General features: G+C 39.8%; 1 protein-coding gene across 6 annotated transcripts in view; it reads left to right on the forward strand.

Annotated features, from left to right (window-relative positions):
• The first annotated feature begins 9,656 nt into the window (after positions 1 to 9,656).
• MRPL42 (mitochondrial ribosomal protein L42) overlaps positions 9,657 to 21,888 on the forward strand; it is a 30,943-nt gene continuing 18,711 nt past the window's right edge. The window contains exons 1-4 of one of the 6 annotated variants that reach the window (XM_025438778.3): positions 9,657 to 9,766; positions 12,601 to 12,758; positions 18,817 to 18,880; positions 21,021 to 21,105. In XM_025438778.3, coding sequence (XP_025294563.1) covers positions 12,689 to 12,758; positions 18,817 to 18,880; positions 21,021 to 21,105 — 219 coding nt within the window. In that variant the 5' untranslated portion in view covers positions 9,657 to 9,766; positions 12,601 to 12,688. Of the gene's footprint in view, positions 9,874 to 10,011; positions 10,281 to 12,600; positions 12,759 to 13,942; positions 14,051 to 18,816; positions 18,881 to 21,020; positions 21,106 to 21,888 lie in introns of those variants that run through there. The other 5 variants (XM_049093915.1, XM_049093913.1, XM_049093914.1 and 2 more) reach the window with 5 other exon arrangements.

Genomic DNA, 21,888 nt, shown 5'->3' on the forward strand with positions numbered 1-21,888 from the left:
CCAAACCCATATCTTTCCTTCTGCTTGTTCTAATTTTCTTGGTCCAGGTATTAGATATTTCAGATTGTGTTCAAGTTGGCCCAAGTGTTCAGTATTCCAGATTGTTGGGTTTTGAGGAGGCCAAGAAATAAAACCCCCTTTCCCTCCTGAAACTACAACCAATCGCAAGAGATGGAGATTGGAACATTGTTCTCATTACAAATAAAGTTGATTGGGGAACACAACTCTGAGTCTGCAGTGATTTGAGCTAACTCACTTTTCTCCAACCTGCTCTCCAGTTACAGGCATAGCCACCCAGTCATTTAGCACTGCAGGCCCCATAACCCAAGCCAGGGCAGAGCTGGGAATGCTGGAGAGTAGAAAACAGTCTGCTGAAGAAGAAGAAAGAGAAGGAGGAGGAGGAGTTGGGAGGGGAGGAAAAGGTGGAGGAGTAAGAGGAGGAAAAGAAGGAAGAGGAAGAAGGAGATAAAGGAAGAAGAAAGGAGGAGGAAGGAAATGAGAGAGAAAAGGAGGGAAAGAAAAGAAGAGACGAGGCTGAGCAGACCTAGCTCATTATTTTAAATTCACCAATCAGAAAACGTATTCCTCTTCGCTTCAGTCTACAAAACCTCTTGACATCTTCTTAACCTACTGCTTACTTTCAACTCCCCAGAGGCTGTCTCAGCCCACAGTCTGGCTAATTTCATTTCAGCTTTGAGTTTCCTGTGATCCGTCATACCTACACTCTAACACCCTAATTTTCACATCTGGGTGACTTCTCGCTCATGGTTTCCCACCTCATCTGCCCACTGGTCTCAGCTTCCTCTCCAAAACATCTTGCACAGTATGCTCTAACAAATGCTCACTCTGAGCTCCTTCACCATGCTGTGTACCCTTCTAAGGCAGGGAGCACCATATTATTCTTTCTCTGTGTTCAGCAGTAGCCTAATGCCTGACACATATTCCCTTCTTCCTGCCTTCCTGCCTTCCTTCATTCTCTACCTATTATGTACTAGACCCTCCCTAGGAGCCAGTTTTTTTTAATGAACTGAGTAGGATCTACAATCTTGAACTTACTTTCTAATATGGGAAACATATTTAAACAAACGAATATATTTTATGTGATAAGTTCTATAACCAAGATATAGAAGATACAATGAAGAGTATACAGAAGATACAGAGAAGGTTTCATCCATTCAATTATTTAATAAATGTTTGGGGATCCCTGGGTGGCGCAGCGGTTTGGCGCCTGCCTTTGGCCCAGGGCGCGATCCTGGAGACCCGGGATCGAATCCCACGTCGGGCTCCCGGTGCATGGAGCCTGCTTCTCCCTCTGCCTATGTCTCTATCTCTCTCTCTCTCTCTCTCTCTCTCTCTCTCTCTCTCTGTGTGTGACTATCATAAATAAATAAATAATTTAAAAAAAACAAAAAATAAATAAATGTTTAGTGAGTGCCTTTTAAGTACCAGGCACAGTACTAGTTTCTACAGGTAAATGATGAGCCAGATTAGACGTGGAACTGCCCTTATGGAGAACAGGTGCTGACATATATGAATGAAATCAATACAAGGTAAGTGTGAAATGTTATTTTAGTCAGAGTTCATGGTTGCAGGCATAGAAACTGACTCAGGCTAACAGAAAAGGCACACATTGGGAGGACCTTGGGTAGTTCATGTGATCACAGGGAAGGCTGCAGACCAGGCTCAGAAATACAGAGGGTGCTGGCATTCTAGAGCTGGGCAAGAAAGGGACCCACCTGGCCAGTTTTCTTTTGGACACTTCTCCCCTTCCCTCGCTCAGGTATCATGTTCCTGAGTCCAGAGCCTCTTGGATATCAAGAGCCATTTCCAACGAGGGTGGGCTGATGGACATGGTAGTCTGGGCGCTAACTACTTCAGACTGGCTTTCAACTGTTCCATCAGTTTTTAGCTCCCTCCTCATTCTCTCTTCCTAAATACTTGGTGCCCCCAATTATTTGAGCCTAGGTACAACCAGCAGACTTCACTTTGCTAAGTCGGGCCAATCCTGCATTGGCTGCTTTCCATCCTTGTTCTCATTGGTGTTTGGGGATGGTTTCTGAGAAAAAGGGCAAAAACATCTTTATGATGAAACAGGCAAGTTTGCGTCTTGAGGCAACTTTCCTGGAAAAGGAGATTATTCACAGATTAGTTTTTAATAAATGTTCAATTTATTGAAGTAACAATAACGTCTAACTCTTCCTTAAGCTTGCATGCTCAACTGCAAATCTTATTATTCTATTTGTAAGAGGAGCAAAAACGTTTTTAAAAATTAGGATCACAAGGGTTCCTGGGTGGCTCAGTTGGTTAAGCATCTGACCATTGATCTTGGCTCAAGTCCTGATCCTCAGGGTCATGAGTTCAAGCCCCATGTTTGGGTCCCTGCTGGGCTTGGAGCCTACTTAAAAAAAAAAGAAAAAAAAAAGGATCACAAAGCTAATCAACAGGCCACAAACCATATCTCATCGCACAAATTATCTTATATCTTCTAAATACTTAAATATAAATATGGCATACACATGTCTGTAAATGTATTATATTTTCAAATCTAACTGGAAACTAGTACAAATAGGTGGTTTGATATACTTTGTCATTTCTACACTTAATTCTAAATCTTTAAGGAACTAAAGTCATGTCCAAGGGAACCGTTATGGAACCGCCAAGTAATCTGAGATTACCTATAGAAGCAATTTGAGGGTGCCTTCTAGACTGGTTGTGAGGGTGAAGTTTGGAAGGACAGACTTCCGGGATCATCTTCTGAATGACCTGGAGGGAGAAGCAGAGCCCTCTTTTATGGTTGCTGTACCAATAGGAATTCCAAATCCATGCCCACCGAATAGGTTCATCTCACTGCTCTTGTCACTTGAATTCAGGTTAGACATTTACCTAATTCTTAGTGTAATTTGAGCCCCTAACCTCTTACCTAGGTTGTTTCACCATTTGATTTACCAACATGTTCAATAAAGCTACTTATTGCTTGAAATTATTCCGAATTATTTTCACATTCAATCAATATGGGAGAGTCGCATTGCTTATATTTAAGTGACATCCAATTGGATTCTGCACCAATCTCTGATTTTACAGTCACAACACTAAAGATGTGTTAATAACTTACTCTGATATGCTGCCAATTATCTCCCTTTTGCTCCTTCAGATCTACCCTTCACCTTGTCCACCCTGCTCTCTGCCCAGGAAGTTGATCTGAATGTCAGCCCTTCGTGGAGGGGGTTTGGGGAAGGGTGGAGAGGTCAGACTAATTAATAAACTGAGTCTAGTCCTGGAAGGTTCACCTTAGGCTGTCTATGCCCTTTGACAGAAAATTACTGCTCCTTTCAAGGTAGCAAACTATAGGATTCTCTCCTGGGATCCAGTAACTGCTCCCTCACTTTGTCCCTTCTGGTCCAGAAGGAACCCCCAGTGCTACTAATCCTGGATTATACTCCTCCTCCTCCTTGTAATTCTACTCACGCTTCTGTTAAGAATCCCTCTGTAAATAAATTCTTCTAGAATTATACCAGTTTGAGTATGTCATCTGTTTTCTGCTGTGACCCTAAGTGACATACCAGCTTAAAGCTAGAAATTATTATTGCCCATTTTAGACCATATTTTAAATTACATTCATTAAATGATTTCTGACAGTCAAAAGGGAAGGATTACATTTTAATGCCTAAGAAATAAGTAATCTCCTTGGACAAGATATTTATAAAAATTTATTATACGAATATTTACTAAGCACTTACAAGGTATAATTATTGCAAGCATTTATTGAGTGTTTATGACGTTTGCTAAGTATTTTATTTAGTTTTTTTTTATTTAATCCACTCAACAATTTTATACAGTAGGGAAGATCATTCTTATCCTCCTTTTATAAAGAATAAACTAAGACTTAAAAATATTCAGAAAATAAATTTTCCCAAATAACAGAGTTAGGAAATAAGAGAATCAAGATTGAAATTTAGGCAGAGAGAGTCTCAGAATCCCTTTATTAACCTCCACACTCTACTGTCTCCTCAATATTACACTATGCATATGAGATATACAGATAAGAAATAAGATGGGCCTATATACAAGAAGCCCAAGCTCTTATGGGTAGAAAAGACATAAATATAAAAATCATATTGAGCATTGATAAGAGAGCTTTTGAAGGAAAAGTAGTTTATAACTCATGGTCTATATTGTACTTATTATGGAAGCCCTTACTTTTTAACCAATACTGATGCTTTAGATATATTTTTCTTTTTTTTTTAAAGATTTTATTTATTCATGACACACACACACACACACACACACACACACACAGGCAGAGACCTAGACAGAGGCAGAAGCAGGCTCCCTGTGGGGACCCTGATGCAGGACTCGATCCCAGGACCCCAGGATCACAACCTGAGCCAAAGGCAGATGCTCAACCACTAAGCCACCCAGGTGCCCTTCTATTTTTCTTGACTCATTTATGACTCATAATTTGTACTTAAAAAAAATATTTATTTGAGAGAGAGAGAGTGCATGAGTAGGGGGAAGGGCAGAGGGAGAGGGAGGAAAGAAGCAGACTCCCCCTGAGCAGGGAGCACTACACTGGGGTTTGAGTTCAGAATCCTGAAATCCTGACCAGAGCCAAAGTCAAGAGTTGGAGGCTTACCCAGCAGAGCCAACCAGGAGCCTCCGGTTTATTTTCATTCTGTCATTTCAGGAAGGATTAGGCTCCACACTTAGTAAAAGAGGCATAAGGTAAAACTGACTTAAATAAGATAAAAGTTTACTTCTCTCTTTTATGAAATCCCTAAGTCAGAAATCTACGCACTGGGAAATCTGGTCCACAAAGTTATCAAAAACCCAGACTCCTTCTAGCTGACTGCTCCGTCATTGCAAAGTCAAGGCCCTCATCCTAGTGTTCTAAGGTAGTGACTACAATTATCTACACTCCAGGAGAAAGGATGGAGTAAGGGGCAGAGGGCATATCAGATGTCTTCAAGAAAAAACTCAAAGCTGCTACAAGACCCATTTACTCTCATCTCATCGGCCAGTTCTTAGTCACATAACCATACCTATGTTTACAAGGGATGCTAGGAAGCCTGTTTTTTTGTTTGTTTGTTTGTTTGTTTGTTTGTTTAAGCCTGGGGTTTTAAATTCTGAGCGGTCTTATAGCCAGACAAAGATTATGGGTTCAATTAATAAGGAGGAAAGGGAGAAAGAGATATTGGAGATTATCTAGCAGTTTCTGGTGGGATCCTTTATCAGTGTTTTTAAAGGTACACACGTCATCCAAGAAAGCGAAGCAAACACTTCCTAAGAAGAACACTAAATGCTTCCTAGGAAAACACGGTCTTGTGTTTGGGTTAAGTATGGCTCAAATAGGGGCACCTGGGTGGCTCAGTGGCTGGGTCAGGGTGTGATCCCGGGATTCTGGGATCGAGTTCTACATCGGGCTCCCTGCATGGAGCCTGCTTCTTCCTCTGCCTGTGTCTCTGCCTCTCTCTCTCTGTGTCCCTCATGAATAAATAAATAAATGTTTTCTTAAAAAAGTATGGCTCAGTCGGAGAAGGACAAACATTATATGTTCTCATTCATTTGGGGAATATAAATAATAGTGAAAGGGAATATAAGGGAAGGGGGAAGAAATGTGTGGGAAATATCAGAAAGGGAGACAGAACGTAAAGACTGCTAACTCTGGGAAACGAACTAGGGGTGGTGGAAGGGGAGGAGGGCGGGGGGTGGGAGTGAATGGGTGACGGGCACTGGGGGTTATTCTGTATGTTAGTAAATTGAACACCAATAAAAAATAAATTTAAAAAAAAAGTATGGCTCAAATAGATATAGTCTGTAAATATAAAACACATAATGCATCCAATAAATGTTAGCTATTATAGGCATAAGAAGAGATGAAAAGTGGCTAATTATACAGTGAAGTATTAGCAGTGATTATCTATTAGGTTTTGTTTTTTTAAATATGTGTTAGTATTTTTTTTAATATACATTTTCTATTTGGAAATGAGCATTGCACAGGTTAAGCTCAGAGGTGCTATTATCAGTAGTTCCTAGGGTCAAATCACAGTTCTACCATTTGTACCTTTGCATGACTTTGAACAAGTTCTTTCACTTCTCTTTGCTTCTCTAACTTCATTTGTATAACGACAGTCAACAATAATTATACCCACCTCAAAGGCCTATCAGAAGGAATAGAAAAAAAAAAAAAGCATGTAAAGTGTTTGAAGAATAATGTCTGGCGCATAGTAAGTGCTCAAAACTCTAGCCAATTTTATATAATAAAAAAAATAAAGGTTTTTAGAAAGATTATCCTTAATGGCTTGGCAGTTAAATTGCTCCAGTCTTTGATCTCTGATTTATATAAAAAATGACTTTATTCTGTGAAGTTATGGAAGGAAAATCAATCCGGTTTGCAGCTGAAGCCATTTGAAGCCAACTCCAAAGTCTTACAATTTTGTCTGTTTCATCATTTTACTAGCATGAATTTAAACTGCTTTTATGTAAGCCAATGTAAGCTATCACTGATGTTTCAAGTTTGTATTTTTGGGAATTATAGTTTTAAACTTGCTGGCATCACACTACTTTACAACATGCCTCCCTTAGCTACTCTCACACCACAGTCCCTTGGTTTTCACACTGTCTCTCTCCTTGCCACCTCTGAGAGGTCCTTGCTGGGTGTCCTCCTCCACGTGACCTCTAAATGTTGGAGTTCCCTGGGCCCATAGCTGGGGCCTTTTTCATTTTCTTTTTTTCCTATACCGTCTCCATATATATACTCAACATCCCCCTGACTTCAAAGCTTTATCTAGTCTAAATTCTATTCTGCAGACACATCTGTTCAACCACCTGCCTCATTTTATATTTCTATCATATCTCTAATTATATCTCAGTGATATCTCAAACTCAACAACACCCAAATGGAATTACTCATTTCCACCCTCATCAGAGCCGCCCCCCCCCACAACCTGCTCCTCTTTCAGTCTCCTATCTCCTGAGCCATACCACCTTCAAGCTAGTCATCAAAATATCTCCTGAGGTATCTTTCCTCTCCCTCAACTCCCACATCCAATCAATCTATCAGCAGGTTCAATCATTATTTCTACGTCCAATATGAATCTAGACACTCTGCCCTTCTCTTCATCTCATGGTTGAGATCTTCTATCATGTCACCACTCCTCACAAGTAAAGCCAGAGTAATGTTTTAAAAACATAAATCATGGGGTGCTTGAGTGGCTCAGTCAGTTAAGCATCTGCCTTTGGCTCAGGTCATGATCCCAGGGTCCTGGGATCAAACCCATGCTTGGGCTCAGTGGAGAGACTACTTCTCCCTCTCCCTTTGCCCCTCCCCCTGGCTTGTGCTCTCTCGCTCTCTCAAATTAATTAATTAATTAATTAAATCCTTTAAAATATGAGAATAAATAAGAATAAAAATCGTATCATGTCTCTCTTTTGGTGTTAGAATCCTTCAGGGACTCCCTACAGCATTTAGCATAACATCTATGCATATGGCCTCTGCCCTGATTCCACGTGATCACTACCAAGGTCTACAAAGCTCAACATAATGTGACTCCTATTCACCTCATCTCCTGCCAGTCTCCTCCACACTATACTCCAGTTCAGGGTAAACTACTTCTACCTGCTTTAGACTTTTAAGTCATTGTTTTTGGCTAGAACTGTCTCTTCTCTCTTTCCTGTGCATGTGGTTGGCTTCTTTCTGGTCTCAGCTTTGTCAGTTTTTCCTGGCTTCATAAAGTGAGTTTCCCTATCAGTCTTAGGTCCCCACTCAGTTCATAGCCATCAAGACAGGTCCTCTGGAGTTATCTTTGATCCATCCCTCTTCTGCATTGCATAGCGAATGTTTAACAAGTCTGGTTGATTGTTCATTCAAGTCTGTTTCTCCTCTCTGTCTCTTCCTACAACATAGTTCAGAAAGACATTACAAGACAGCTTTGAAGGACGGACAAGATTAGACAGGAGACACATGGGCCCTCAGTATGGGCTTCTATAGGAGCAAAGATCAGTAGCAGCACAAGCTTGGTATCTGTAAAAATAAGGAGAGACACCAAAGAAGCCTACATTTACTTTTCTTTACCGTGAACTTATAGTACATTCACTTATTTTCCTTATTAACCACTCAGGACTATGGCCTTTAAGTTTTTATTTATTTATTTATTTTTTTATTTTTTATTTATTTATGATAGTCACACACACAGAGAGAGAGAGAGAGAGAGAGAGAGAGAGGCAGAGACACAGGCAGAGGGAGAAGCAGGCTCCATGCACCGGGAGCCCAACATGGGACTTGATCCCGGGTCTCCAGGATCGCGCCCTGGGCCAAAGGCAGGCGCCAAACCACTGCACCACCCAGGGATCCCAAGTTTTTATTTTTGAAGTAGGCTCCACACCCAGTGTAGAACCCAAAACAAGGCTTGAATTCACAACCCTGAGATCAAGACCTGAGCTGAGATCAGGAGTCACCAAGTAACCAACTGAGCCACCCAGACCTCCCTGTGGCCCTTAACTTTTTGAGGAATTTATTGTCCCCCTTAAATACATGATAAAAGTTATGATTTTTTTTTTCAGAAAAGCGTAGATAGATACAAATGTTTGCACATCATTTGACAAAGGAATTCACAATCTAAGTGGCTGTTTCCACAGTCAATCATCTACTGTTGGGATCCCTGGGTGGCACAGTGGTTTGGCGCCTGCCTTTGGCCCAGGGCGCGATCCTGGAGAACCGGGATCGAATCCCACATCAGGCTCCCGGTGCATGGAGCCTGCTTCTCCCTCTGCCTGAGTCTCTGCCTCTCTCTCTCTCTCTCTGTGACTATCATAAATAAATAAAAAAAATAAAAAAAAATCATCTACTGTTTTGGATATCTGCAGTGTCACTTGTCTCATTCAGTCAACAAATATTGGAGGCCTACAATGCAGCCAGATGCAGTTCCAGATGTCAGGTTTCTATATGGTATAGAACATGATAGATACTTGTATCCTGCCTTCATAGAGCTTGCATTCTAGCATAAGAGACAGGCATTATACAAGGAAACAAATTATAATAGAGTGTTATGTAATGCCTTGTATTATGAAAACTAAAGGAGGGCAATGGGATAAGAACAGGACCATATCTTTTATTGATATAGTCCTCTCCAAGATGATATTTGAGCAAGACCTCTATAAAGTAAGGCAGCAGTCATGAGAAGAGGTGAGAGAAAAGCATTGCTGGCAGTGAGAATGGAAAAGTGCCAACAAAGGCCCAGGGGCCTTCTAAGGTTCAGGATTCTGCACGTTTTCTTCCTCCCATAATGAATAGTCAGCACAATTCTCAGAACACAGTTTTGGGCTTCCTGGTGGAAGGGCCTCCACACTTCCCTATATCAAACGTCAAATCCAACCTCACCCGCCTTCAGTGCTTCTCTGAAATTACCTCTTCACCCAGGAAACCTTAACTCGTTCAGCAAAAATCCATCTCGAGCCCCTCTAATTATTTGTATAAGCTTTAAAATAAGATAGTGCTTGTTACTTTCTAAGGATGTGTGCGTGGGGCAGAGATTTTGGGTTTGCGGTGGGGGTGGGGGGGCGGATTACGAGGCTAAAAGTTGAGGCAAACACCTGCTACTCAACTCGGAGGCAGGTTCGGTGGATCCCCGCCCTCGCGCTCCCACCCAGAGCTCTGGCAGCGGAGACTACATTTCCCAGAGCGCCCCGCGGGCCAGGGAGGCGCACGACGCGGTGTCCTCTGGGACCCGGATTGAGGTAAAATGGCGGGCTCGTGGTGGCGCTGACACAGGTAATTGCTGCCGTCTCCTCCTCCGGTCAAGGAGTTCCTAGAAGTGAGGCAGGTCCAGAAGCTTTCTGTGGAGGTGTCTATGTCTCCTCCCTGCCGTTCGCGGCAAGGTAAAGCCCCTGGTGTCCCCAGGCGCTGTCCGTATTGCGGGAGAGCTGGCGTACGGCCGTGCCCTTCCGGGGGCTGCCCTCCTGCCTGCGCGGTTCGCTCGGGGACTCCTCCAGCCCAACTCTTGACTCTGGCGCTGGGCGCTCGCCGCGAGCCTCCTGCTAGCCTGCTTCGGAAACCGCGGATCCTTCGAGGCTCTCCGAAGCTTCCGCTTTGGGGTTGACTTCTAGGCCACGGAATTCACTGTCAGAATCTCTCTCCCTGGAGCGGCGATCTTTCGGCTGGGTGTGCTTGCCCCAGATTGAGGGGACCCAATGCCCCCCTAGATATTGTGTTGCTTGGTTCGTGGTCAGCAGAGTGGTTATGTGTTCCACCCGGGCCACGTGTAAAGCGGCGGAACAGTGGGCAGGTAAACCGTTTGGCCTCTCGGAGCCTCGGTTCTCAGTGTATAAAACGGAGATGCCTACTTCACAGACTTGAGACAGAGCAAATGCTGTATAGGGAAACGGGGCGTCAGCTGTAAAAAGCACATTGTATGAACTCAGGGAAAGTAGTGCAAACGTACTGACCGTGCAGGGAATCGCCCCGCATAATTTAGTCTAGCAGATAAGACTGTTGGGGCCTACGCCCCAATTCCATATTTTTTTAAGTTAATTTTTTTTAAGACTTTATTTATTTATTCATGAGAGAGAGAGAGGCAGAGACACAGGCAGAGAGCGGGAGAAGCAGGCTCCATGCCGGGAGCCCGACGTGGGGCTCGATTCCGGGTCTCCAGGGTCACGCCCTGGGCTGAAGGTGGTGTTAAACCGCTGAGCCACCCGGGCTGCCCCCCAATTCCATTTTATCACGATGGGGGAAGGGCTCGAATAGTCATCGAGGCCAATTAAAAACCATGGATGTAGCAATGATTTTAAGTGATTTACTGACAAAAGCCACGGAGGTTGTGGTGGTGGTCCCCATTTTACCATGGAAGGAACAAAGGGTCATTCAGTTAACTTGCCCAAAGGTTCCCAGTTTATAAATGACTGACCCTAAAGTTCTTGGGAGCAAATAACTTCTATTTTGTACTTGAGTTTGTTCGCGAATAAAAATAAAGATACCTGTCATGATTAATAGAATAGAATGAAATGGTATGTGAGAAAGCACCTGGAAAGTTGAAAACCTTATACATGTATAAAAGAGTGAAATTTTACTTGGGACTGTAGAGTGTTTCTATGTGTTTCTCTATATCAGTGTTTAATAGGCAAAGGATAGGCCTTGTTTAGTATTCAATTAGAAACAATCCTACTTCAAGGGATGTAGTACGGTCTTGCATATGGCACCTGAGAGGCTGTACACAAACACATTAGCATTGTGAAGGAGGATGCTTCTCTAGCATGTGAGAGTGACTGTTTCTAAGGAGAATTATACATTTGCTGAGTGCTCACTAAATGGAAAGAACTACACTAGGTGCTGGGAAGTTTGCATTTATTATTTTTTTACATGAATTTTTAAATTTTATTTATTTTTTTATAATAAATTTATTTTTTATTGGTGTTCACTTTGCCAACATACAGAATAACACCCAGTGCTCATCCCCTCAAGTGCCCCCCTCAGTGCCCATCACCCACTCACCCCCACCCCCCGCCCTCCTCCCCTTCCACCACCCCTAGTTCGTTTCCCAGAGTTAGCAGTCTCTATGTTCTGTCTCCCTTTCTGATATTTCCCACACATTTCTTCTCCCTTCCCTTATATTCCCTTTCACTATTATTTATATTCCCCAAATGAATGAGAACATATAATGTTTGTCCTTCTCCGATTGACTTACTTCACTCAGCATAATACCCTCCAGTTCCATCCACGTTGAAGCAAATGGTGGGTATTTGTCGTTTCTAATGACTGAGTAATATTCCATTGTATACATAAACCACATCTTCTTTATCCATTCATCTTTCGATGGACACCGAGGCTCCTTCCACAGTTTGGCTATTGTGGACATTGCTGCTATAAACATCGGGGTGCAGGTGTCCCGACGTTTCATTGCATCTGAATCTTGGGTAAATCCCCAACAGTGCAATTGCTGGGTCATAGGGCAAGTCTTTTTTTAACTCTTTGAGGAACCTCCACACAGTTTTCCAGAGTGGCTGTACCAGTTCACATTCCCACCAACAGTGTAAGAGTGTTCCCTTTTCTCCGCATCCTCTCCAACATTTGTGGTTTCCTGCCTTGTTAATTTTCCCCATTCTCACTGTTGTGAGGTGGTATCTCATTGTGGTTTTGATTTGTATTTCCCTGATGGCAAGTGATGCGGAGCATTTTCTCATGTTCATGTTGGCCATGGCTATGTCTTCGTCTGTGAGATTTCTGTTCATGTCTTTTGCCCATTTCATGATTGGATTGTTTGTTTCTTTGGTGTTGAGTTTAATAAGTTCTTTATAGATCTTGGAAACTAGCCCTTTATCTGATACGTCATTTGCAAAAATCTTCTCCCATTCTGTAGGTTGTCTTTTAGTTTTGGAGGAGTTTGCATTTAACAAAAATAGTAATAGACCTAGTTCAGGGTTTTACGTCTTATATTTCAGAGATGTTCGTTGTCCTATATCACAAGGAAATGGAAAGGTGTTGAGTAGTTTTTCTCATGACTGTATAGTACTAGGTAGAGATTCCTATCTTGCTCTTGCAGTGTTCAATATATTGTATCACTTTCATTTATCATAGGTAGCACTAATTTTTCTTTATCTTTTATACAGGGATGAAAATAGATACGCGTGGAAGCAGAATTTAGAATCCGTCTCTTCAAATCATCTTTCACACCACCCAATAGTATCTTGATTCACCATGGCATTGGCAGCAGTAAAATGGGCAATATCAAACAGAACTGTCTGGAAACATTTATTTTCAATTCAAAGTGAGATTTTTTTTTTTAATGTTTAAAAAGAGGTTTAAAATTTTTAAAATATTACAGAAATCCACCTTCACTGTAGAAAATTTAAAGAATTTAGTATTAGGCAAAAAAAAAAAGTTTAGTTATTGTATATGCCTTTCTTTCTTTCTTTCTTTCTTTCGTTCGTTCGTTCTTTTCTTTCTTTCAAGATTTTATTTATTCATTCATGAGAGACACAGAGAGACAGAGACACAGGCAGGGCTGCCCTGTATATATGCCTTTAAGTAGCAGGAATGTGGGCAGCTCAGGTGACTCAGCGGTTTAGCACCGCCTTCAGCCCAGGGCATGATCCTGGAGACCTGGGATCCAGTCCCACATCAGGCTCCCTGCATGGAGCCTGCTTCTCCCTCTGCCTATGTCTCTGCCTCTCTCTCTGTGTCTCTCGTGAATAAATAAATAAAAATCTTAAAAAATAATAAATAAAAATAAATAAATAAATAGCAGGAATGTTTGCAGTAATGGAAAAGGAGAGAAAGTCTAAATGTCTATCAAAAGGGGGTGGACAAATTTTGGCACATGTTTATGAATATCATACAGCTGTTACCAACATGAAAAGATCTCTAATGAGAAAGAGTTAATTTAATTGTATTAAGAGTTAATTTATTGTATTATCCTATTTGTGCATTTAAAAGATGATCTACCACATACATGTGTGCATATATGTATAAATACAGAATGAAAGGTGTGGACCGAAAAGATTATCTGTATAGAGCACTAGTGAGATTTAGCTGAGGGCAAGTGAGGGATTGACAAAGAGGAATTTTCTCTGGTTTGAATCACTTAAATTTACTAAGTTTTCACATACTATTTTTTTTAGTTTTGAAAATTATCAAGTAAAGGCCAAATTTACAATTCCATCTTATAAAAATCATTGCTAATATTTTGGATTTCAGTAGGTATTTTCTATGTACTTAGCCATATGAAAGTATATATGTTTATGTTTAATATAAAATATATTTAATATATCATAATATGTAAAATATTTATGATTTATAGAGGCCCTTGACTGGCTCAGTTGGCAGAGCATGCAGCTCTCAGTCTCGGGGTCATGAATTCAAGCCCCCATTAAGCATGGCACCTACTTTTAAAAAAAAGAAATTTATAGTTTATGCAATATATAATTTGTACCTTTCTTTTCTTCTTTTGAGAGACACAGAGAGAGGCAGAGACATAGGCAGAGGGAGAAGCAGACTCCATGCAGGGATATCGACACGGGACTCGATCCTGGGACTCCAGGACCACATCCTGGGCCAAAGGCAGGCATCAAACCGCTGAGCCACCCAGGCACCCTGTACCTTTCTTTTCTTTTCTTTTTTTTTTTTTTTTATTTATGATAGTCACACAGAGAGAGAGAGAGAGACAGAGAGGCAGAGACATAGGCAGAGGGAGAAGGATGCTCCATGCACCGGGAGCCCGACGTGGGACTCGATCCCGGGTCTCCAGGATCGTGCCCTGGGACAAAGGCAGGCGCCAAACCGCTGCGCCACCCAGGGATCCCCTACCTTTCTTTTCTAAAGAAATGTACATGGTCTAATATTTTCTTCAAAGCCTACTGACACATTTGATAGTCAAAACATTGACCTATATAAATAAATAAATTAGTAAAATCTTATTTCCCAACCTGTCTTGCTTTCGCTGTCCCTTTCCTCTGTGAACTCCCTCCTTCCATTTCTGAAGCAGATATGGTTAGAGTATTATAATGAGTTTACTTTTTCTTCTTTTTATGCTAGCCTACTTTTTTTTACATGTCTCTGGCTGACCTTAATCTCTTCCTTCATGTTTCCTATTGCCATTTGTAATTGAATGTTTATTGAGTTGGGGAAAAGAGTTAAAGACAAAGATTAAAAAGTATAATTAAAAGTATAATTAACCAAGTAAAATGAAGGAGGAGATTGCTAAGAGACTTTGGGTATAAACTAAAATCAGGGGATGTCTGGGTAGCTCAGTCAGTTAAACACCCGACTCTTGATTTCGGCTTAGGTCATGATCTCAGGGTTGTGAGAGTGAGCCCTGCATCGGGCTCTGCTGAGTGTGGAGCCTAAAGATTCTCTCCTCCCCCTCCTTTCTGTCTCTCTCTCTCTCTCCCTCTTAAAAAAAAAAAATCAATGAAAACAAAACAAAATAATAGTCTGTTCTTGATTACTTAGGAGAGCATTTTTTGTTGAGAATTGGGAGAGGGACTTATGCTGCTTGTTCTCCTCTTTGCTCTGACTAGAACCCAGCCTCAAGGCTGATGGTAAATCATACATAATCTATTTTTCCCTAGTCCATGTCCTGAAATAGCTATTATCCCTCACAGAGATTAATCTGAAAACTAGTTAATCTGCCCCTGGATAAGTGAAAATTATCTATGTATACTTTACCTACTAGATTATGAATTTGTAGTGTCTAATTTATTTTGCTTTCTTCAGTACCTCTCATACATGGTAGGTGACAAATAAATGTTTGTGAACTGACTTGAATGGATTGGAGTTGTCAAAATATCTAGTTAACTAAGAATTAATTTAGATTATGCCAGAAAATTTTTCCATTATTACTCAATCATCCTAATATTCAGTGACTGCCTTTTTTCATCCCGAAGTCCCTTATTCCCCACAAATTCTATCATTACTATTATTGAAGGGAAAGTATTATTATTGATATTTATATGAAAAGGAAGAACATTAAGATTAGAGCGAAAGCAAAACCATGATTAAGGGAGAAAGTTCAGTGAGCAAAAATAAAAAGGCCTCCTTTATGCCAAAAGGAACATTTATTTTTTTAAAGATTTTATTTATTTTTTTGAGAGAGAGAAAAAGCATGAGCATGAGCCAGAGAAGAGGGAAAAGGAGAAGCAGAAGCAGACTCCGTGCTGAGCAGGGAGCCTGATGTGGGACTCAATCCCAGGACCCTAGGATTATGACCTGAGCTGAAAGCAGATGCCGTTTGAGTCACCAGGTCTAATTATAGTCTAATTATAATTATTCTAAATCTAATTATATTTAAAACCTCTGATATTTACCACATTTAGAGTTTTTCTTTGGATAAAATGCCAGATGAATATTTCTAATTGTACTAATTGTGAGGAACTTAGCATTTTAGAGGCAGTTCAGCCATCACTATTTTATTAGTAGCCACTGTAGGAGACAGAGTAATAATCAAGATGTGGTTTCTGGCCTTAAAGAACTTAACACTTGTAGGTGAAACAGACATCTATGGAAATAAGAAATATCTGGATTATGGCATAGAATGTAATGTATGTCATGAGAGTACAGACGATGTCTGCGTAAATACAGGGTAGAAAATTAACAGTTTTTTGTTGAACTGAAATACTGTTCTCTTGAGTTTTCCTTTTTTTTTTTTTAAAGATTTTATTTTATTTTATTTTTTTAATTTTATTTATTTATGATAGTCACACACACACAGAGAGAGAGGCAGAGACATAGGCAGAGGGAGAAACAGGCTCCATGCACGGGGAGCCCGACGTGGGATTCAATCCCGGGTCTCCAGGATCACGCCCTGGGCCAAAGGCAGGCGCTAAACCTCTGCGCCACCCAGGGTTCCCAGATTTTATTTATTTATTCACGAGAGACGTTGAGAGAGAGAGGCAGAGACACAGGCAGAGGGAGAAGCAGGCTTCATGCAGGGAGCCGGATATGGGACTCAATCCCTGGTTTCCAGGATCACGCCCTGGGCTGAAGGCGGTGCTAAACCACTGAGCCACCCAGGCTGCCCGAATTTTCCTGCCTGTTTTAAAATCACTTAATTCTGTGTGTCCTGCCTCTGCCACCTAACCCTGTTTCTTTGGTGAATTGTATATCACCTAGCTGGTTTATATTCAGAGAATACAAACTTCTTTTAATATTAATTTGTACATACTTGGGCAGCCCAGGTGGCTCAGCGGTTTCGCCGCCTTCAGGCCAGGGCATGATCCTGGAGACCCGGGATTGAGTCCTGCGTCGGGCTCCCTGCATGGAGCCTGCTTCTCCCTCTGCCTGTGTCTCTGCCTCTCTCTCTCTCTGTGTCTCTCATGAATGAATAAATAAATTCTTTAAAGAAAAGTTAATTTGTACATACTTAAGAAGATCCCCAACGGGGTCAATAAAATAAAATAGTTGTAAATGGTTTTAACATTATCATCTGATTTGTCTTGTTGAATACTCCTCTGTATTAGCACAGATAATTGATAATCAAATCTTTTGAGAGATGAAGTTAAATTTCTAATTCTTTATATTATATTATCTTACATCCACAGAATTTTGGATTGACATATTGTTGAGCAATCTTTTATGATAAAAGTGAGTTTTGTTAAGGCACTTTTTAAAATTTTTTTAAAAAATTTATTTATGATAGTCACACACACAGAGAGAGAGGTAGAGACATAGGCAGAGGGAGAAGCAGGCTCCATGTACCGGGAGCCCAACGTGGGATTTGATCCCGGGTCTCCAGGATTGCGCCCCGGGCCAAAGGCAGGCGCTAAACCGCTGTGCCACCCAGGGATCCCTGTTAAGGCACTTTTTATGTTTGGAGTAAGATTTTATGTTTAGACCTCTATATGCAGTCCTTGGGGAAAGGAGGAGTATACAAAGATGGAAAATATGTCTTATATTTTTGATACGTATAAATAACTGATGCAGAAAAAAAAAGACCACAAAAAAGGTAGTGATGTCAAATGAACCATCAGTTGGGGGATGTGTAGAATAGACCACTCTTCTCTGTGTTGGGAATTGTGGGGCAGGGAGGAGGAAAAAGAATTTCATGGAAGAGTAGCATTTGACTTTGAAGGATGAGTGGTATTTGAACAAAGTGGGGATTGCATTCCTACTGAGGAGCAAGAGGCTCAGTTGAGAGAAGTTGATCCTTGGCTTTAGCCAGCCTGTTCAGTAGTTTTCCTTATCCATAGGGAATATATTCCAAGATATCCAGTGAATGCCGGATACTTTGAATAGTACTGAACCCTATGTATACTGTGCTTTTTCATATACATGTACACCTGTGATAAACGTAACAGACACAGTAAGAGATTAACAACCATAATTAATAATAAAATAGGACAATTCTAATAATATACTATAATAAAAATTATGTAAATGAGATCTTTCTCAAAATACCTTATTGTCCTGTACTCACCCTTGTGATAATGTGAGATAAAATGTCCATGTGATGAGATGAAGCAAGGTGAATACCATAAGCATTGTGATATAGCATTACTCTACTGACCTGACACTATGTCAGAAGGAGGATCATCTGCTTTTTGACGGTGGTTCCCCTTGGGTAACTAAAACTGCAGAAAACAAAAACACAGATGTGGGAGGACTACTCTTTTCAAAACCATTTTTAACTATACTGAGCTACATTTAAATTTTTTTCTCTGTATTTAAAAGAACACTTTCTTTGAACATAGGAGAAATTTAAACTTAAAAAAGAAATTATGTCTCTTGAATTTGCAGGTATTCTAAAAAAGGAGACTATGCTTTGAAATGTGAGCATTTTGATTAAGAAGTTAAATTTGACAGTTTATTTTGTACTTCATCACTTAACACTTTCCCTTTGTGCACTGTGCACTTGGTCTCACAAAAATATTTATTTATTTTCACAAGTTTTTAGAATACCTAAATACTTCCCATATTTCTGTGGTCCTTAGCACTTGTAAGTCTCTGCAAGAAACAATATACTCATCCCTACCAACTCCTGCTTATTCCTCCATCCTTTAGAGCACCTTAGATGGAGAAGCCTCCTCCATCTTTACTGGAAAGGCTTTCTTAAACCTGTACAGTCCTATTTTGTAACCTGTGTGCCCTTTCCCAATGCTTACCCATCCTAACAGGGCTTGTCATTTATATTGGAATTATTTGTTTATTTCTCGTAAGACTTGTACCCTTTTTGAGAGCAAGGACTAGATCTTACTGAATTCCTGATCTCTAGCCCTGTTTCATAGTAGACACAATAAATAATGGTTGAATGAGTGAAAATAGCTTTACATTTATGCAAGAATGTATGTTCAAATTAACTAAATCCATTTTACTGCTTGGGGTTTTTGCAGATGGAGCTTTATATTGTTTTTGTCATAAATCTACGTATTCTCCTCTACCGGATGACTATAATTGGTATGTATTTAAATTCAATTGAAAAAAATAGCAGTCTGTTAGCTGTATCTGAAATTATTTAATTTTATTTCTTGTTTTGGTATTTTCTGCTTTCTTTTCTGATTATTCTTTCCTTAATTTTGTATTTAAAAATTATTTCAATGGCTTTATTTACACAGTATCTGGGCTCACAAATGTTTTAAATAAAAATCATTATCATTGTTTTTCAGTGAATCCTTAATTTGTTGTAAGACAGACATGCTGTTAGAAATGCTGTCTTTTATCCCAAAGCATTCTTTAGCCTTTTGGAAAAGTTCATTAGTTTTTATAGTTTTTTCCTCTTGGGGTTCATATCTATTAGCTTAAGCAGTTATTTATCTTATCTTTTGTTTGACATTGAATAATCCTAAATTACAAATAATTTAATTCAGTCACAACTTATTTGGTACTTATTTAATTCCAGTCACTATGCTAAGAATAAGGACTAGGAATAACATATGAATGAGATGCTTTTCTTCTTTGTAGTAGAGTCTAATGTACAGAAACTGAAACATGGGGATCCCTGGGTGGCTCAGCAGTTTAGCGCCTGCCTTCGGCCCAGGGCATGATCCTGGAAGCCTGGGATCAAGTTCCACATCGGGCTCCCTGCATGGAGCCTGCTTCTCCCTCTGCCTGTCTCTCTCTCTCTCTCTCTCTCTCTGTCTCTCTCTCTATCTCTGTGTGTGTATGTATCTCATGAATAAATAAATAAATAAAATCTTAAAAAAAAAAAAGAAACTGAAACATTTTCTTAAGCTACATTGTTTTTATTCCAAATATTAGTAAAAATGTATTTTTCTTCCCTTGACACTAGTTATTTTTTTGTTTTGTTTTGTTTTGTTTTTTGACACTAGTTTTAATGTGAATTTTAAATGTATATTTAGTAAGAAATAAGATGATGGTGAAATTAAACTAGGTAATAGTAACACTTTCTGAACCTGAAAAAATTGAGTCTTACAAGTGTATTATGTAAAACTCCATTCTTCACAAAAAAATACTTGATAGGTCAAAGGTTCAGTATAGCCATGTTATGCTATTTGATCTTAAAATCATGGTAAAACAACCTAATACCTTATCCCATGTTAGTTAAAATGCACTATTAGTGTTTAAGGTGATCTGGTTCAAATCTAGTTGGTATTGAAATCTTAGAAACTTAAATTTACAGACATCTAGAGAACCTGTAAGGTTAATGAAAGCCATAAGTTGTGTTCCTTAGAATGTATATGTTTTTAAGTATAATAGTAGTTGCAGAGTCTTTGAAAAATAGTCATGGTTAGTTGATACCTGAATAAGATCCAGCCAGAGTATTCCTGGAAAAAATATTTAAAGAAGTATTGCCCAAAATGTGTTTTTCTGAGGGATATTAATGGAGGGAAGAGATAGTATTCAGTAATTCCTAAATTTTGACTGCAGAACTCTTTTAATGGGAGGCTTCTTACTGCTGTACTGTTCTGCCAAAGACATTTGGAGAAAGCATTTGATCTAGAAAAAGTTCTCAGCTCTAGTCTTTATGATTGGAAATTCAGGTTATCCTTTGCCTGGAAGATTATGTACTTTGCCCATCTTTAATTTTAGTAATTCAACAAATTAATATAGTTCTTACAGCTTTTTGAAAGTAGTTTTTAAAAAATATTTTATTTATTAGAAAGAGCAGAGGTAGGAGGGGTAGGGGGAGAGGGAGAAGGAGATTCCTGCTGAGAAGGGAGCCTGACTCTGGGCTCCATGCCAGAACCCCGAGATCATGACCTGAGGTGAAGGCAGACACTTAACTGACTGGGCCACTGAGGCACCCCAAAGGTAGTTTCTAGATAAGGAAAAAAAGTTCTAATAATAGTGATGAGTAAACATGAAGATCCCTTCCAAAGATTTGGAAGTAGAGTCTATAAGTCTAAAAACAAATAGATAAAATAGTGAGTTATGCATTCGTGGCCTGTTGTGGTAGTTAAGCTGATACACTTTGTGAGACGTTCTGAGTTGTCTCCGATGATATGGGTACCAGGTTTGCCAATCCAGTGCCATACCATCTCTTCTCCAGGGATTTATGATTAATTAATTTTGTCTCTAAGAAACTCATTCTGCCTTGAATACAGTATAACTCTGTTTCTAAAACATTCTTTTTTAGCAAAGTAGAGCTTGCTTTGACATCTGACGGCAGGACGATAGTATGCTACCACCCTTCTGTGGACATTCCATATGAGCATACAAAAGTATGTATCAGAAAAATTTCTTGTAATTTATAATTTGCTGTTAGAAATATTCACATTTCTTTACAGTATCCAAAGAGAGTGGAATTGTTTGGTTTCCTTTTTTTGGTTTCGATTTTTTGTTTTGTTTTGTTTTTATTTTACTATTTCCATTTTCTTGTTTCTTTTTCATCTTCTTTCTTTAAAGGCTTTTTTTTTTAAGATTTTATTTATTTGACAGAGAGAACACAGGCAAGGGGAGCAACAGGCAGAACAGGCTTTCCCCCTGTTCTTTAATTACATTAGGTAACTCCTACTTCAGGGCCTTTTGTAGTTGCTCCTGCTTTTGCCTGGAATGCTTTTCCCTCGGAGACCTCATAGTTTATTTATTCCCTTTCTTTATTTGATAACTAGTGAATGACTCCTGCATTTAAAGTAGTACCCCTGCCCCTAGACTCCTTCCTATTGTCTTTTCTGAATAGCTTGTCTCATTTCTGGCACAATAGACATTTTCTTGTTTTCTTGTCTATCTCCCACCACTAAAATGTAAGCTCCATGAGGACAGGGCTCTGTGTTTTGTTCTCTGCTATAACCTTAGCATCTGGAATAACACTTTTACTTGTTAGGTGTACAGTAAATATATGTTGATTAAATGAATAAATTTGTTCCTACCTCTTTATACTTATGGCTTTTCTGTTTTAGGGCTAAGAGATATTCACATGGAGAAGCATGGAATTTTTTTTGTTTCTCAAGTAGTAAATTGTAGATTGGGCTGCACAATAACATTCTTGAAAACATGTTATTCTT

This window comes from Canis lupus, chromosome 15, assembly GCF_003254725.2.
Source record: "Canis lupus dingo isolate Sandy chromosome 15, ASM325472v2, whole genome shotgun sequence".
In the NCBI taxonomy this organism is placed as follows: Eukaryota; Metazoa; Chordata; class Mammalia; order Carnivora; family Canidae; genus Canis; species Canis lupus.